The sequence below is a fragment of the Athene cunicularia genome (assembly GCF_003259725.1).
Source record: "Athene cunicularia isolate RWA chromosome 8 unlocalized genomic scaffold, athCun1 chr8_part1, whole genome shotgun sequence".
NCBI classification, from domain to species: Eukaryota; Metazoa; Chordata; class Aves; order Strigiformes; family Strigidae; genus Athene; species Athene cunicularia.
Window position 1 is genome coordinate 23,975,658 of NW_020799109.1, and position 17,650 is coordinate 23,993,307.

Genomic DNA, 17,650 nt, shown 5'->3' on the forward strand with positions numbered 1-17,650 from the left:
CAAATATAGATAAAATCTGGGATACACATTACTTTATATGCACTAGTAATTCAAGTATCTTAATGTAGGATTTACATAACATTATTTTTTCTTAGGGAAAATGTATACCCTGGGACAGTATTTATTACAGTTGCCAGTTTCAGACAATGTTCAGTGAAAAACAATTCACTCCCCACTTGAAGACTTTTTTTCCCCCCCCTCAAACACTACTTTAAATTCTCTGAAAGCCTCTTGACACTCTAACAAATATTCCCATTCGTGTCAGTTATTCTGTAAATAGAATACTTTCAATCAACCTTTCCTGCATATGGAGGTGCTATTCTAATAAAAAGACTTAGAGAAGAGCAAATTGTGACCCTCATCTGTTACTGTTTTAGTTACAATGCTACTGGCAGTGCAATGAAAGAAAGTCCTGAAAATACCACCGAATTTGTAAAGAAAAGCCATTTTCTTTTCTTTAGGTCTTACTGTTTGCTGATTAAAACATAAGAATGACGAAAAAGTTTTCTGCCCCTCATGTATCACACTTTTCAAAGGAAGGCATTTCCCAGAGCTGTGCACTGCAGAACTTAATTTTTACTTCGTTACTTTTCAAAGCGAACCTTTGTTTAAATATTCTATCACTGAATTCCATTTGAATTTAGTGTAATACTAGTAACTGGTATCAGTTTAATGCATAACTAGACTAACATTCAGTAATAAAGTTTTAAAAGTTCAATTATTATAATGCATAATTTCCTTCAGTATAGTATTTTCCTGTTTTAATCATAATCCATTATTTTGCCCCTTGAAATTGCAACAATAAGAGATTGTCTAGTTGCCAACAGATCAGAAATGTATTATTTTAATCTGTAAAGTATCATGTACACTGATGCCACTGCAAGTAACTGAGGCGGAGTGGTGGGAGTTATGCCGTAGGAGAAAAAAGTTTATCATCCTTCTGGTAAAAGATATTCCTGGCAATAGGCTTTATCACACCATGCCTACACACAGAACTGGAGGTCTCTGCTTTATCGGGGTTGATCACAGATTGATGATGCCCTTTGGATAATATAACTGAAGCACTGTCAGGAAGCATTTCCAAGCACTTGGCTTAGGTTATGTTTTGGTAACAGGAAGAAGGAAGATGGAAAGAAGTTATGCTGCTCTGTGACAACAAATCTTTGTGGATTGGTGGACTGTGTGCTCAAGTCTCAGGAGTAATTTCACTTCTCCTCCCACCCAACCCTCCACTCCTAGCCCTCTCATCTTCCCCATTTTTCCTCAGGCCTATAATCTGAGGGTTGCCTTCAACTATTCTCAGTATGTGCTGGCTCAGGAAGGAAGCTCATCAGAGTCCATAGCTATTTGGTCTGCACTTGCCTTTCCTTTGGCAAAGGAGTGAACTTGGGTCCCTCTCCTCTAGTCCAGCAGCTACCTCCAGTAAGCTTGTAAGAATTTTTAAAAGAAAGAATTTGTAAAATAAATAACCAGCAGAAGATAGATATAGGCCATCCATAAGTGGGACTAAAGACAAAAACAAAATATCATTTCGCTAGGATTAAACTTGTAAATTCAGAACATGTTTTAAATTCTTTTCAAAGAAGGGTTGGGAAAGGTACATAAGCAATGCAAAGAACAAAAGATCAGCAATGTATGCCTTGAGGAAATTAAAGGCAAATTTTGTCAGTGGTTATACTGGAAGATTGTTATTTTTCTGGATAAAATAACTACCAGGAAAAAAATCATCTAGAAGACTACAGTTGGGATAAGACAGTAAAAGGAACACCACAGTCAAAAAATAATATATTTTAAAATAATATGAAAAGTCTTGCAAGATTTTAACTTTAATTTAGTCATCAAGATGGTAGCTAAGATGAATATTATCTAAAATAACCACAAGCCAAGAGATTTATACAAGAAAAAGTGATGTAACTGGCAGGAAAGACATGCAGCTATCACCTCAGTCAACATAGTCCCTTTTAAAAATCATTAACTGCTGTAGTCTTTTGTGCTGCTGTTCAAGGTTTCAACCTTAAAAGGTTGGCTAGTAGCTCAATTCTTTGATGACTGAGAACATTCATTGTGTTTAAGGATAAAAAATAACGGAGTATGGAGAAACAATTCTATTAAAACTATACAGTGACCTGTAAGCTGATATTAGTATCTTTCACATTTTTCAAGAGAGTTCTAATTCTGTCTTTGAAAACGTATATTAATTATTGATAGCCTTTAGATTATCTGCGAGTTTGTTGATTTCATGCATAATATACGTCTTCATCCCAGAACAAATAAAGAAAAAATACTATATTTTTTAAATTACAAAAGGATTTAAAGAGGAGCTCTCTATATATATTGAGTTATTCTTTCCATAACTCTAAAAACACTGGGGACTAGAAGAAATTAATTGAGAGTCAACAGACAGCACAAATAATTTTGAAGTCCAACATCCTCCTTCTGATCTTGTGCAAAATAATTTCAGACTCAACAAGCAGTGATTTATAAAGATAATAAAAAGATGTCCTGGTTTGAATGACTGGCAGTGGTTTTGGTAGCAGGGGAAGGGGCTACAGCAATGGCCCCCTGTGAAAAGCTTCTTGAAGCTCCCCAGCTCCAAGTCAGACCCACCTTTGCACCAAGGCCAGGCCAAGTAGCTGCACCTCTGCAATAACATATTTAAGAAGGGGAACCTGGGAGGAGTTGTGGAAGTTGTGAGGAGACCATCTGTGTGAACACACCAGGCCAGGTGACTGTGCCTGATGGAGGCCAGACCCCACGGGAGAAGCCCCCACTGTTATAGTTCAGTGCTGGGAGGATTGCAACACGTGGGGGTGACCCACGCGCCCAACATGAGGGAGTGACTCATGTCAGAGCTGGTTTGGGAGGACTGTCTCCTGTGAGGGGGGCATCGCATTGGGACAGGGGAGGAATGCCAGAAGTGCCCCCCTCCCCCCGTGGAAGAAGCAGCAGGACTGACTGCACCCCCCCTTCCCTGTCCCCTGCGCTGCTGAGGAGAGGAGGGAGAGATATTGGGAGCAGAGCTGAGCCCAGAGAGAAGGGAGAGATGGGGAAAGGTGATTTCAAGATGTGATAATGCTTCTCCCAGTCCTACCCTGTCTGTCACATGTTGTTGTTGTTAGTGTCTGTATTAATTTTATGTCCTTCCCCTACTACATCCATCTTTTGTCTGTGCCTTAATGGATAAGATCATCTCCTCCCGTCCTTATCTCATTTCTCCTGTCCTTATCTTATTTCCTGGGCCTTTTTGCTTTATTTTCCTCTTCTTGGCACCGGGAGGAAGGGGGGAGGGAGCAGCTGAATGGTACTCAGTTGCCCTCTGAGCTCAAACCACGAAAAAACATAATGCTAATTAAAACATGAACTTATAGAACATAAGTAACTTTTAAAATTAACTTATAAATATAACTGAAAGCGTAAGACTTACATTATGAGTGCAAGGCATCTAACTTGATACTGCTACATTTTGATTAAACAGAATTTTTAAGGATGGATACATTAAACTGATTTATAATGCGGTCAACTAAGCTGAGAATCTAATTCTGAGCACAGAATCTGCAATGGATAGGTGCGTTTTCCAAGAATCATCACAGGGATGAGTTATCAGTTCCCCATCTCTTACTATTTTTACCAATGGCCTGGAAAAACAACACATTGTTGATCAGGTTTGAAGAGAATGAAAAATTTGTGGAAAGGTAGCTAAGGAAGAAGATGAATCAGAAGTACAGTGATTAGTTCTCCCTCTAAATTTGGGAGGGTAAGAAGAGAATAAAACAAGCCACATAGAAATGGAAGGTCTCACCTCACCTGAAAAAATAAAGCAAGCTATAGTAATCAGAACAGAAGGTACTATCCTCTCTAGTAAAGGAAAAGTTTAAAGTTGTTTGAGAAAAGGAACCTAAAATAATTAACACTACAACCATATGTACAATAAAAGCATAATTGTGTTTAAGTCATTAAGACATCAGATCTTGTTAGAACAAGAAAGGCTGTATTATCCTCCCTCCCCCATAGTCAGTACAAGCCAGTAATACTAAGCCACATGTAGCCTGTTACATAAGTTCTCAGTTTCCCTATGTTCTGGAAAAAACAGACAAATTATCTCTCAATGCCTAGAGGCATATGGGTATTATTTTAACTTTTTTTGTTCAAAGTACATAGCACTTTAGCAGATTTTTTTTTTTTTCCCAAAAAGCTGTGACCTGAAAAAATAATTTCCAGGCATATGCATGTGTTTAGAGAAAATACAATTAATGATGATAACTAACAAGAAAGAAGATAAAAGTACTGGGGAGTACCTGGGGACACCATAACACCTTCGAAGACACTGCAGTAATTGACTGATATCATTACTGTCTAATGACTAGACTAAAACTGATACGAAGTTCAGTAAGTATATTAATTGAGGAGGACTTTCAGCATCAGGATTTTCTTTTCTCCAGCAGTTCTTTGCTAGTGTCCATACATATTTCTTCATCAACTCTGTCATTACTATACTATTTTACTTCCCAACTGCAAAAGTTAACTTTTCTCTGTATTTATTCTTTTTGCTGAAAAAAACCTAAAAGCAAAAATTCGAATTATTTAATTCTTTACAGGTAACTACTTATTAGATACATTTTTACCATAAGGAATTCAGCAACACAGAAGTTATGAGGCTTCTGTGATATAGTCAATTACGTCAACTTAGAGTCTTTCTATGGGCAGTCACACCATTTTATTTTTTTTAACTTCACATACACAAATATGTCTTTATAGGGAGCTTCTAAATATCATTAGACAGGTTTTGCTTTTGGGAGTGGGAGAGTTAAGAAAAAAGACAAGAAAAAAAAAAGAAAGAGTAAAACCTGTTCAAAACCGTGAACTGAATTTTCTTTCTCAACATTTTGTCCATTCCATTGTTTCTCTTTTATGTACTAGGATGTAATCCCACATAGTTCTGTATTTCACTACTTTTTTTTTTTTTTTAATTCACAGAGCAAAAGGTAACACAATGCTTAAAAGTGAATTGAGCTCCTTACAAAAGCTGGCTGTCTTCAGAAAACAATACCACAGAAACATACCACCCAGATTCACCAAATTCTTTTTATGTAATAGGCCAGTGAGCTTTTACAAATGTTTATCCCCTCACAGTATGCCCTTAAAAAGAGAAATAAAGCACAGGGTATTTTCCACCAAAGCATGTGTCACTAATATATAGTATATTCAGCTTCAAAATAATCTTAATATGAGAGAAGAGAGAAAAAAGTCTGTGTTAACCTTTAGCATCAGGGCAGAGAACACCTAAGGAAATCACTGATAGCAGACACCATCTGAGGTTCTAGAGTATAACCACCTGAGTGTGAGCATACCATGAATGTCATGCTGCCACAAGAGCAGCAGCTGACAGACAAGTGTGTCAACTGCAGGCTCTAGTTCGCAAACAAAATGCACCAGTACCTGTTGTGCCCTACAAGGCTTGACAAGGTCCCAGTTAGAATCCTGGGTCGAGTTTTCAGCACAACCTGTCAAGAAACATTAGCACCAAATGGAGAATACCTGGAATGAAGACAAGGTTTGGGAAACAAAGTACGAGAGAGACCCCATTGCTCCCAAACTCCAGAGATTAATTTATAAATTGTACATCAGCAGGCCAGTGTCAGTAAAAAGGGGGTAAGGTGGTATAGCTTCTGTAACTGAACCTCTCAACAAATGCTATTGATAATACAGATCACATTTTATAGCTGTTTTTGACAGCACTTAATTCATACTTACTGCAGCAGGTTTACTACCCAAATGCCACTGTGCAATTTAATTCAAAATTTATTAGTATCCTTTAATAACAGATACCTCAATCACATTTAAGAAACAGTGTCCCTATATAATGAGATTTCATATTACATACTATATACATTTAAAGACAATGTAAAATTAATCTGATCGCCATTGTGATATACTTTATCAATACCTAGATATTTCCTCTGCTTTTCTTGTAATTTTTATTTTTGTAAAGCTCATAATTTTTAACCTGCCACTTCTTTATCAAATCAGTTACAAAAATTTCAATGCACACTTCACATTGTATATACTTATTTAATAAATATTGACTTCTAGGTGTTCTAAATTGTGTTCCAAACATCAAACTTAAAGGTTATAAAAAGTTCTTGCCATTTCAACTTTGAGATGTCATCAGTCTTGACAACTGACCAATTTGGATCTCTAGCTAGTGCTAGAAGATTATATAAATTGTGACAAAGATAGCTTTTTCCAGTCTTCTAAAAAATATTAAACTTTAGGACCTCTGACGTAGACTTTGCTATTTATCCACTGGTCTTAGATTCACAGTTCAGGTAGGCAAAGAAATATACTGTACTGGGGGACTCCTCTACATCCATCGGGTCATTAAAAAGCGTAAGCTGAAAATCTTCCATATTTACAGTACAGAGCCAATTTGTTAAAAAGCACTATTACAGTCAATTTATAAATTAAAAAATTTAACAAGTTTGCAGATAGTGTTTTAATGCAAGTCTTTGTTGTATTTACACAGGACCAATTAATTGGATTTTGTTTTGGGTAATCTGGATATATATTCCTGTAGGGCAATATAATTTCTGACTAGTTCCTATAAACCTAATAGTTCATAGAATACTGACCAGTTCACATAAGTGGCTGAAGTGCACTGCTATTTACTGCACTGCCCTAAGTGTCAAACAAAAAGCCTAGACATACTATGGAGACCTTACAACATTTTGTTCATTCAACTTGAGGGGGGGAAAAAAAGAAATCCCATAATGCTGTTAAAGAGTTTGTAAGAAGAAAGATAAGATTTTCATGTTAGGATACACCTACCATGATGACAGTGTGTGCTCTTTGCTGATAAATGCAGGCAGATGGCCAGGTTTGTGTGTGCAGATTAACAAATGCAGATTAGCAGTGTTCTTTTGTACTATATTGGAGCAGCTGCTGCATTATGTGGAGTACAAACTGTATGCCTTCAACAGTCAGTGCAGTTTTGTCCCCTTGTTGCTCTATGTACTACACAGAGCTGGTAGTGAAGCTCTCCTTATGTTTACATGACAGACCCACACCTCCTGCTAAAAGTGGCTCACTATTTTCCATAATAGGAAGAAAGCAGTGCTTTTAACCAAGGAACTGTCTGCTACAACCAGGCAAGATTTTTTAGCTTTCCCCTATTCAGCAGAAGGGCATTAAGAAAGATTTCTTTTAGCATAATTTAAATAAACTAACTGATGAAGAAATACTTTTGAGGTAGTCTGTAAAATAATTAATGGATTCTTCTTTTTCTAAACAGCTTAGTTACTATATGCCAAAATATACTTAGTCTAGCATAAGTGAGACCACTCCTAAACATTTAAGTAACCTTTTCACATGTTTCAAGACATACAAAGAAAGTTCACAGCAGCAACTAAGGGCCAAAAGCTGAACCATGCTACTTAACCTTGCTGTTGAAACAGGAACAAAACGTTCTTGAAATGTGTTTAACAAAATAGTATTTCTTTCAAGGCTGATGAAAAAACTTTCTGACTTGTTTAGACAGCATTTTCTACATGGTACCTAGCATCCTTCACAAATTGATATTCATACCATCTTTCTTTCATAATCTATCTCCTTCTAACTATTTCAAACTATTTTTCCCTGTTGGGCTTTGGGGGTGGGGTTTTTTTGTCTTTTTTTTTTTTAATTAAATCACCACCCCCTTTCCCCCCCCCAGGTTACCTGCAGCATAAGCAACACTAAGAACACAATCAGAAACTCTTTGATTCAAAACTTTAGTTTGCTCAAGGCAGAATACCGACTATTTTCTGCAGCCCTCACAGCACTCTGTGCTTCCTAATTAGCAAGGAAATGAACAAGACAGACAACAGTAAATAATGATGCACTACTTTATTTTCTCATGAAAGGCATGAGACTTGACTTGGGGAGGTACTACCTTCTCTTGAGGTACATATTCACTTTATTTCCCGTCATCATTCCAACAGCAGCAGTTTGGTTTATTTAGTATATTATGTATCTCAACTGGAAGATGTGCTGCAATATTTGCTCTTCGTTTTAGTAGAAGATGAAATTACTGTCACATTTTTGCATTAAAATAAACACGAGTATGTGCTGCTATTTCTGAACATTGCCTACTGTGTTTATATGGCAAAGGCAAACGTAAGGCCAGTTCTGTATAGATCAGGGATTTTATGGCAGTTCTGAGAACACACTTTCAATGCAACACAAACAACATGGTCTATTCAATAGCTCTGCGCAACTGAAATGAATCCTTCAAGAGCTGTTAAAAAAAAATAATCAGATGTTATTTTTCATTTGTATTCTTAGTGATACAAATCTGAAATGCCAACCACACTGATGGAACCCTGAATAAGACCAGAATCATACACAGATTTTTGTACTGAAATTAAGGGTGCAGGAACAAAACATTCACAAAAATGAAAATTAAAGCTACAGAAACACAGAAGACTTCCAGTTTTCTTTTGTGGGGAGAGTTGCAAACAAAGGAAGTGGATAGGATCAGTTTTTTAGCACTAGAGTTGCTGCAAAGCACCAGCAAAGATTCACTACTTTGTATTCTTTACAGACGTAACTTTGGTGTCAGTAGCTCTGCTACTTTCTGCATTAGTTGCCACACTTGGTGCACAAGTTGAGCAGGCAGCATTCCATGACAAACATCCCAAAGAATGTTGCAGAAGACTTTGTGATTACCCCTGTTTTCCACAAATTTCTGATACAGATATCTACATTACCTTTTGGAGTTAATTCCTACCTTTATTTGCAGACAGCCCTTGTTAACCAGATTTCAAAACTGACGCTCTAAGAATAAATGTTGATTTTCTCCCACAAGAGATCTTTCTAATAAATAGTGGTCTGTTACTGCTGTTTTTCTTTTCAGCTACTTGTAGGCTAAGATACATATGAATAAAAGTAAGCATAGAACAATTTAATTATGTAATTTTATTTTACCTGCAGTTTCTTTCAACTGGCTGAGATAAACACAAAAGTGATTCAATTTGACTGCAGCCAAGATAATAATTTACATCGCAAAAGAATGGCATTAGCAGCAGATAATCAGAGTTCAGTTCCAGAAAAGGAGCAGGCCAAGATTAACTACAGTCTTCAGTCCCAGAAAATTACAGAAATAAAACAAACCCTACTGTAACAGATAACCTATATGTTTTGTGCATGCTAAATTCTAGACAAACTTACTGTAGAACAACATCCCAAGTCATTGCTACTATTTATATGATACAGAAAAAAAGCATTTTCTACATACAAGACAAACATAATTAAAACAAGCAGCAGGCAAAACAAAATTCCCAGGCTATGAGTCAACATAAACTGCATTAAAAGAGTTAACAAGACACTAAGTTAAAGTGGTAAGAGTAAATACACCTTATTAAGAGTTATAGCAGTTACCACAACCAATGTGTTAACTGGCACCTCATGAGTGAGGGAGCTTAGTATCCACATTGTGATACTATGTCAAACAGATGTTTGCACAATGCTGACCAAAGTGAGATGGTTTATCTGACACTAGACCAGCAAAAATACTGGATCATTATTTTCAAACACATGAGGACCTTAGAAGGAATGTTTTTGCAGAGATGAGTCTATAAATTGAGCAAAAAATATGGAATATCTAAAGACTACATTATCCCAGCCCAAAACCACAGCTGACTCGTTCAGTGCAGCACATTAAACTAAACTCAGGTTGTTTCAACACTATATTTGCTTTTTATTATAATCTTCTATGAAACATACTAGTACACAAGATTTTTAATATCACAAGTCAGTTAATATTAGAAACCAGTGTTTTAACTAACAAATGATGGTATCTATTGGCTCAAGTCAAGTAACTGCAAATTCTTTTTATGTGTCCTCATCTAACGACTTATTCACAATAGCACAGGAATGGAAACTTGTTACATCATGCCTAAAACCTAAAAGAAAAAAAAATAATCTTCAGGGCAGAAGCCACATCTCACTCCTTTGTTCTATGAAGTGTTTAGTACACTTTTTGTTGCTTTACAAAATAAAAGGAATTCTACTGCATGAACAAGCAGAAGCTGCAACATGTAGCTGCAAGCTAAATGGATGAGCTGCTGGAGTCCTTCATCAAGGAGAAATACTCCACTGATGAGTGGGACTGTCATTTCAAATAAATGCAGTCTGCCAGAGACCAAAACCCTGCATTACAAGATGAGTTAACCATTTATTGTTTGCTGTCATATCCAGAAAGAGATTCAGATCCTTGCTACGGGTGCAAAAGCAACACTATCAATCCCCCTTCATTCAAAGTAAGTTTCACGGGCTATGACTAACTTAGCAATTAATACTGCACACTAGGAAAGCAAAACTGCTGCAAAGGTCCCAGGAATTGACTCTGCTCCCTTCTTATGGGGTTCATGTCAATCATGTGAAATGAGTACCCCTTGGCAAACAGGCTACCATAGAGCCCATCTTCCAGTTTAGCTGCTGAAAGAAACAGAGTTTGTACTCCCCAGGATGACTCCACAACACAAACTGTAAGTGCAGTGGAGATTTGCCTCAAATGCACACTCCTGATCACTACTAAAGAGCTAATACAGGTACCCCTAATTATACCTCAGTTATAGCCCAGATTCACAAACTGCTACAGAGAGAATTATTGCCAGACTTCCTCACAGAAGGCATCTTCAAGGAAGAAGGTAATTTGCAGCTAAATGGATAAACAATTTGAATGGCAGCACACTTCTTTTTATATTAAAAACCCCATACTCATGAATTACATCTCTGAATTAGGGAGGTAACAATTTTAATCCTACCAGCTATTATGGACTTATTGCTGGTATTTTGATGAAGCTTCATATTCCCTTGGCATCACGGCTGACAATTGTAGCATTTGTATGGAGGATTTAAGTGTTTCTTGATTAATGATAGTACTTTTCAGAAATAATTATATATGGGTATGAGTTTAAGGTCATACCTTAAGCTCAGCTGTCTGACATTCTTCTGCAGCAGTATTTTTCCAAATTAGAGTTCAAATTTTAACAAAAGTTACACTTCCCGATTGCATTATACTTAGTACAGCTTTTATATTTTCCTATATTGAGAAGATGATACAAAGAAACATTTGACAGTATGGCATATTTTCCTGGAGACAGTATTTATATACAGAGTATGAACTAACCTTTTAGTAGTTGCTAAATTTTATTTAAGAACTGAGTATGTAAAAATGCCCCCTTTTTTGGCAGAAACCTTGGAAGACAGTAACTTCTTTTGTAAGTCAGATGAAGATGCTCTATCAATATTCAACAATAAGGGCACGTAGATGGATTTTTGGCACATAGCTGGTAATTTTCTGTAACATTACTGTATCAACATGCTCCCCAGTACACACTGGTTTTAAACAGGTATTCAAGATTTGACATTACTCCTCGGGTTTGAAGTTTAGCTGGTTTCAGGCCCACTACATTAGGGACACAGATTGATCAGTACAGAAGTCCACAGTTTGGGTAATTATGCAACTTCAGTTTCCCTGCAGAGTATCAGGCAGCAGAGAACTAAGATGCTGATTCTTTATTCCTTTCCCCAATGGCACAAGTGCATTGGAGGAACTTGAGGAATTAAAAAATGTTTTCCTTCCCCCACTGCATCTGTTTATTCTTCCCTCCACTTAAAGCAAACTGAAAGATCACCAGCATATGAATACAAAATGCCCAGCCTGATTAAATACCAGTATTCTCTTAAAAGGATTGGTCTTGTCAAATACATTATTCAGCTGATATAAAATGATTGCCATAATGCAGAAACTTTTCTAGAAGTCTCTTTTGGTTTGTCCTGTAAGAACAGACATGGGGTTTTTTTAAGCATAAAGATCAAATACATGTATGAGGAAAAAAATATGAATCTTGTGACTTTTGAAGGGTTAAGACAGTTTGGCTCATAAAATAAATATGAAATTTAAGATAAATCAACATGGAAATATAAAAGTTAATCTTGACCTGAACAGTGATCTATACATATTGCATCTGGAAGCATTAAAACAAAATTATTGCATAATTATCAGAACCATGCTGAATTCTTCGGCTATTTCTGATTTCTATAGCCTCCCAAAATCTCACATATGATTTCCACATGGCAGTGCCGTTTAAGGTATTTTTTTAATGCAATTGAACTTATTTTGCAACTTTCTACACTTTTTAAGCATCAGGTATTTCCATTTGTATTCCTCACCTGAAGTATAATTTTCATGAGAAATACACCCCGGTTTTTGGTTCAACACTGTTTCAATTCCAAGCTCTAGACTATTTCTGCATTGTGTGAAGTCTAATGTAGCAGAGCCAAGATCATATGAGTTTCAACCCAGAGACTAATAACGTAGTATTTGGTTCTTTTGCTCCACCCCACCAAAAATAAAGGACAATCCCATGAAATAAGATTTAAAAAATAAACATAGAATTAAGTTTTAATAGCTTGCAATACATGGAGAACAGAAATAGAGGTACTACTGCACAGTTCTAGCATTATTGAAAATGCAATCTCTCAGAAACAGCTTAAATTACAAGTTTTTAAATCAGAACAAGCCTAAAGAATAACCTAGCTTTCAATTTTACCAGAAAAACAAATACAAGACAAGCAAACAAGCCAAGCATAAGGAAGAGTAAACCAAACCAGATTCCACATGGACTTCCTTACCCCTGCACAGGGCAGGCTTTAAGAGAAGCCTTTGCTTCTGTTACTGTATGTTTATTTTACACATGCCTTTTTCCTAATCTCATTCAACTGGAGGAACCTACATACACCTAAGTACCTGTATACAGATATATACACACACAAACACAAGAATTTGCCACTTCTCACATCAGATACTAATACAGCCAAGTCAGTCATGACCAACAAGGGTACTACCACATATCCCTACCCCAGGACATGAAGAAACACATCCATTTCATAGACTTTAATATATAAAGGTACTTCATAGAAAAAGGTTCATTTATAGCTATCTAAGAAACAGAGAAGGCCAAAATTTGACATGCCCACTTTAGTAAGTAGTCATACATGAAGTAAATCAACAATTAATTGCCACAGCCATCACTCCTACAAACATACAGTATAAGGAATTCCAGGTCTGTTGACAGCAGCTACACACATTATAAAGTACAAATAAAATCTAACCATTTCATATTCAAATCTCTTTCCACAGTTTCATTTTATAATGTAAATCACCCCTTTCCAGCTATAGAAATGCAGTACCTCTGAACAAATAACAATAAATGTCCTCTAACAAACACCAACATCTTTCCCCTATTCATGGGGAAGACAGGCTATCAAAGAGAAAGACTACCATAGTATTTTCTATTACGTTCCTCAAAATTACACTGAACATAGGTTTAACACAATCTGATCTACTAGAGGAATGTATGAGCTAATTATATATGCAAACATTCTGTTCTACATAATTGAAAAAGAAAAATAATTCCATGCTCTAAACCAGGATATACATCTTTGTAAGACTTGTAGAAACTGTGACATATTGAACACTAGGAAGAGGTACTGGAAAACATCAAGGGGATAATTTTAGGACTCTGTCAATACTGCAACAGCCAGATTTGAAGTTCTCTGCCAAATTTCCTATTTGTATAATAAGGAAAAAGATTCAGATTTCCCAATTAAAATTTAGCTTTGCTGCTAGGAATTTGCACAGGAACATGGCCATCAAACTAAAACTCTTGGGCTCAGAATATTATTACTGAGAATACAGTTTCACAGCCATTTCTTTGGTAGCAACTGTTTTAGACATGGCTGCCCTTCTGCCCAAGCCACTTGTGTTCCTGTTCCAGTATTCCCTCTCATTGTCACAGCCCAGCTGCTTGTGAACTAATTCAACAGCATCAGTATACTCATCTGCTGCTGGTACCAGAGTGTGGATAAGCAACCTGCACAGAGGAGGAATCTGGGCATGTCAACTGTTCTGACACAGACACTCAGATAACTACTTGCTGGACTATGTCTAAGCAATGTGGGAAAGAAAAACACAAACACCAGCTCATGCACAGGGGGAATACAAAATTGCTGTTGAATAGCATTTTATGTAACATTAGTTACTGAGTTAAGATCAGCAACCCAAACTAGGGAATATTGACTCTAGAAAGGGATTAAATGAAAAAAAAACACAAACGGGGAAACCACAGGCTCATAAAAGCAAGTCATTAATCTTATTTTCCATCAGACAGAAGAATAGAATTAAGTTCTGTAAAAACACAGTTAGGAAGTTTGTTTCTTAATCTCTTAAATGCTTTGACTACAAAGATCATAAATGCTTACTTCTAAACCCGCATGACTGTTCCAAGTGTCCTGCAAATTCTATATCACTTCAGTATGCCCTGTTTGCTATCTATAGCTTCATTTACTAAAATGCCACTTGTTCTTTGCTGAACTCTCCTTTTTAAAAAGGGTATCAAGATCAAAAAAAGAGACTGGCAAAATTTCAAGTTATCAACATGCACTGGTCATAGATTCATCATAAGGAAAAAGCGTCTTGACTAGTTCTATTCCTGTTATTTATGTTGAAATATTTGTATCTTCAGATCTTAAGCATCCTATTGAAGCAATTTTCAAATAAAAAGTAATAAACAAGGTGGATGCAAAGAACGTAGTCTTTGTATCACAGTAACTGACTACTGCCACTTCTAAAAAACACTTGCACAAACTAAGAGATCTAATACTTCTTGGTAATACTGTGTGGGATAAGTCATTAGTAGCTTCGATGTCACACTGTAAAGCCTCTGCAACATCACTTGATACCAGCTGATCAAATAAGAGACTCTCTAGCCATATTCTGCCAAATAATTGTTAAGTCTTCTTACATGTTACTAAAGACAAGTTGCTAATAAGCTGATGATAAAAGCCATACACCTCCAATTCTAGCAGCAGCTAGAAGTCACTGACCGTAAAAGTATCAAAGGATTTAAAGTAGAGCAGTCAGCCAACTCCAGAGGGTAGATTCAAACAAAAAAGGCCCTGGGAAAACTAGACTGTGAAGTCCAGATTCAGCTAATGGATGACAGAACATTTAAAGAAGTCTCTTCTCTATCAGACATTTTATTCCCTGGGTCAAAAGTATTCTAATCTAAGAACATCAGATTGTGTCAGAAATACCTCCAAGTACAGTAGCAACAGTAGCTTCACTGATACCACAATACAATTTGCTTGTGATGTCAAATGAGCAAGCTTAAGTTTTGCATTATAATAGAAGCTGTCAGCTCAAACTCTGCAGGTTCATATTTTGTTTACTTAATTTATTACATTTGTTTATTACATATTATTACATTAAACAATAAAAAGAGTGAAAATAAGTTTAAATAGTTCTCGTTAAATATAGTTGAACCTTATTCTACCATACTGTCATTTTATCAACACCATATGTAGCCATCCTTTTTACAGATAATTTGTTTTTTAAGACTCAGCTCCAAACAAGGAAGAAAATCCATGACTTAGGAGCTTAGTAATAGAATCATTCATCTGTTGAACTGATGTTTTAATTAGCAGTTGCATGAAGCAAAGACATATTATTAAAAGTCTGCATGAAAGAACATACCATTGACTAAATATGTAACTGGTGACTATTGAATATTATTAGGTTGAATTATTTATGTCATCAAAACCTTGGTCTGTTTATTTTAAACTTTTAACCAAAGATTTCTATAAGGAGGGAAAAAACCCTATTTCCAACACAGAAGTATTCACTGACAGTCAGTGCTGTACAACTGAAATAAAAGTGATCATACTATCATTGCTATATTTAAAAATGTAACACTTGAACTAAGTGGAATGATAGGTGTTTTCAGGCATTAGCACAGAGGAAATACACCTGCACTGACAGCTATGAGGAGACAGAAAAAACAAACCAAAACAATCATAAGCCTCCCAATAATGAATCACATTTAACTCTTGAGAAAAATACCTCCACATAATGATGCATGCTAAAAGACAGATACGTAGTTAGTGGAGTACAAATAGAAGAAATGTAACATACAAGCTTTAAATACTCACCATCTGAATTGGTTTTTTGTGAAGATCTCGTTCAGTCACCAACTTTTCTTGGTCAGTGACATAAAGGCCTTTTTGTGCCAGGGCTTGTATAACAGCATCATGACCTAGAAGTGGTTTTGCAGCATCACTCTTGAGAATAAGGCTCCCAGCACGACAGTAGAGTTCTGCAGACAGCAGCAAGTTAACAACAGGTGGTTTAATGTGCTCCTGGTCATACTGGTCTGTGTAAAATGGTTCTCGGAGTTCTTCTGGAACATTTTCTACAAAGACAAAAAAAAAAAAAGGCATTGTTATCGGAAAGGATAGATGTAGTATTAGGCTTTTTTTGTATGTATGAACTCAAAATTACATTAAAGAAGGCATATGCAAAGGAAGGCCAGAGTCTTTACCAATCATCATGAAATAAAACACTGGGGAAAACCTCATACAAAGGTAACATCTGAACTATAAGTAGAAACTTGAGAAAAATTCAAAAAAGTTCTGCACTGCAAAGGCCACACCAGAAGGCCAACCTGTGGTTTACAGCATCATTATATTAAAATTTCTTGGCTTCTCCAAATACATGCCTAAACTTTCTCATTTCCTTTGGCATAACATTATATAGGTCAAAGGCAGAACACCACCCATTTAAACACAAAATCCTGCCTCTATCACAATAATAAAATGGAAATGCAATGTTGTATTTTATCACAGAATAATTCGAGATGAAAAGGAAAACTTCACCTCAGCAGCCTTCTATGTTTCATATATGCAAGAGAAATTTGATTATTATACTGTTTCAAAGGTCATGCATCACAGAATGACAGTCCAGCAATTAAGCGTAAATACGGATGTTTTACTGGAATTAAAAGAATGAAAAAAGAAGTCAAAAAAATAGTATCAATTTCCTTCTGAGAAAATACTGAATTCTTACTTGCCTATTTGTTTGCTGACTTTGCTTAAAATTGTGGCTTTCCTCCTTTTACAATGAGCTGTCTTAGCACCCACAGAAAACTATGCAAGATTCTGTGAAGTTTACACAGAGATTCTAACCGCAAAATTAGCATTCCAAGACAAGCTGAAAGTTCTTCCAAATACTTTACACAACAAAATACAGGCAGACTATATTGAGAATTGTCTACCACAAAAGTTAATAGTTATAAATTAATTAAATATGGTACTATATCAAATTCAATTAAATCACCGGTGAGGTGGAAAATAACTTGACATGGTTTCTGACTTCATATTTCTAGACGTACACACTGCAAGATGCTTCGATTTCCTTGTGTAAGAAATTCACTCTCCATTGTAAAATCAGCTAAGTCAACAGCACTTACAGAGCATGCAATTCTTTTCCTGAGCCCAAATGGGAAAGCCTAATTAATTGCAACAAGGAAAAAAGTGCATAGGAAAAGAGTGATGGAACTCCAGGTTCCTATCCCCTTTGCCTTCAGCTGGATAAGTGGCTAAACAGACAAGGTTTGAAGCAGAGGGTGAAGTAAACAGCCCAATATGGGTGGAGTAGGGGAGAGAAAAAACAGAACATGCCATCACAAGATAATGACAGATTATCTTCTTCCTCATACATATTCTATTACAGTTCATGTGCTTCCATTATGGGCTTTGGAAGAAGAGCTAG

The 17,650-nt window shown here is 36.2% G+C and overlaps 1 protein-coding gene across 1 annotated transcript in view; it reads right to left on the reverse strand.

The window, feature by feature from the left end:
• Nucleotides 1–16,428, reverse strand: part of CAMSAP2 (calmodulin regulated spectrin associated protein family member 2) — a 78,016-nt gene extending 61,588 nt beyond the window's left edge. Inside the window, exons 1-2 of the mRNA XM_026853969.1 lie at nucleotides 16,422–16,428; nucleotides 16,033–16,292 (exon numbers count right to left, since the gene is read on the reverse strand). Coding sequence (XP_026709770.1) covers nucleotides 16,033–16,292; nucleotides 16,422–16,428 — 267 coding nt within the window. The remainder of the gene's footprint in view (nucleotides 1–16,032; nucleotides 16,293–16,421) is intronic.
• Between the last annotated feature and the right edge of the window lie 1,222 nt (nucleotides 16,429–17,650).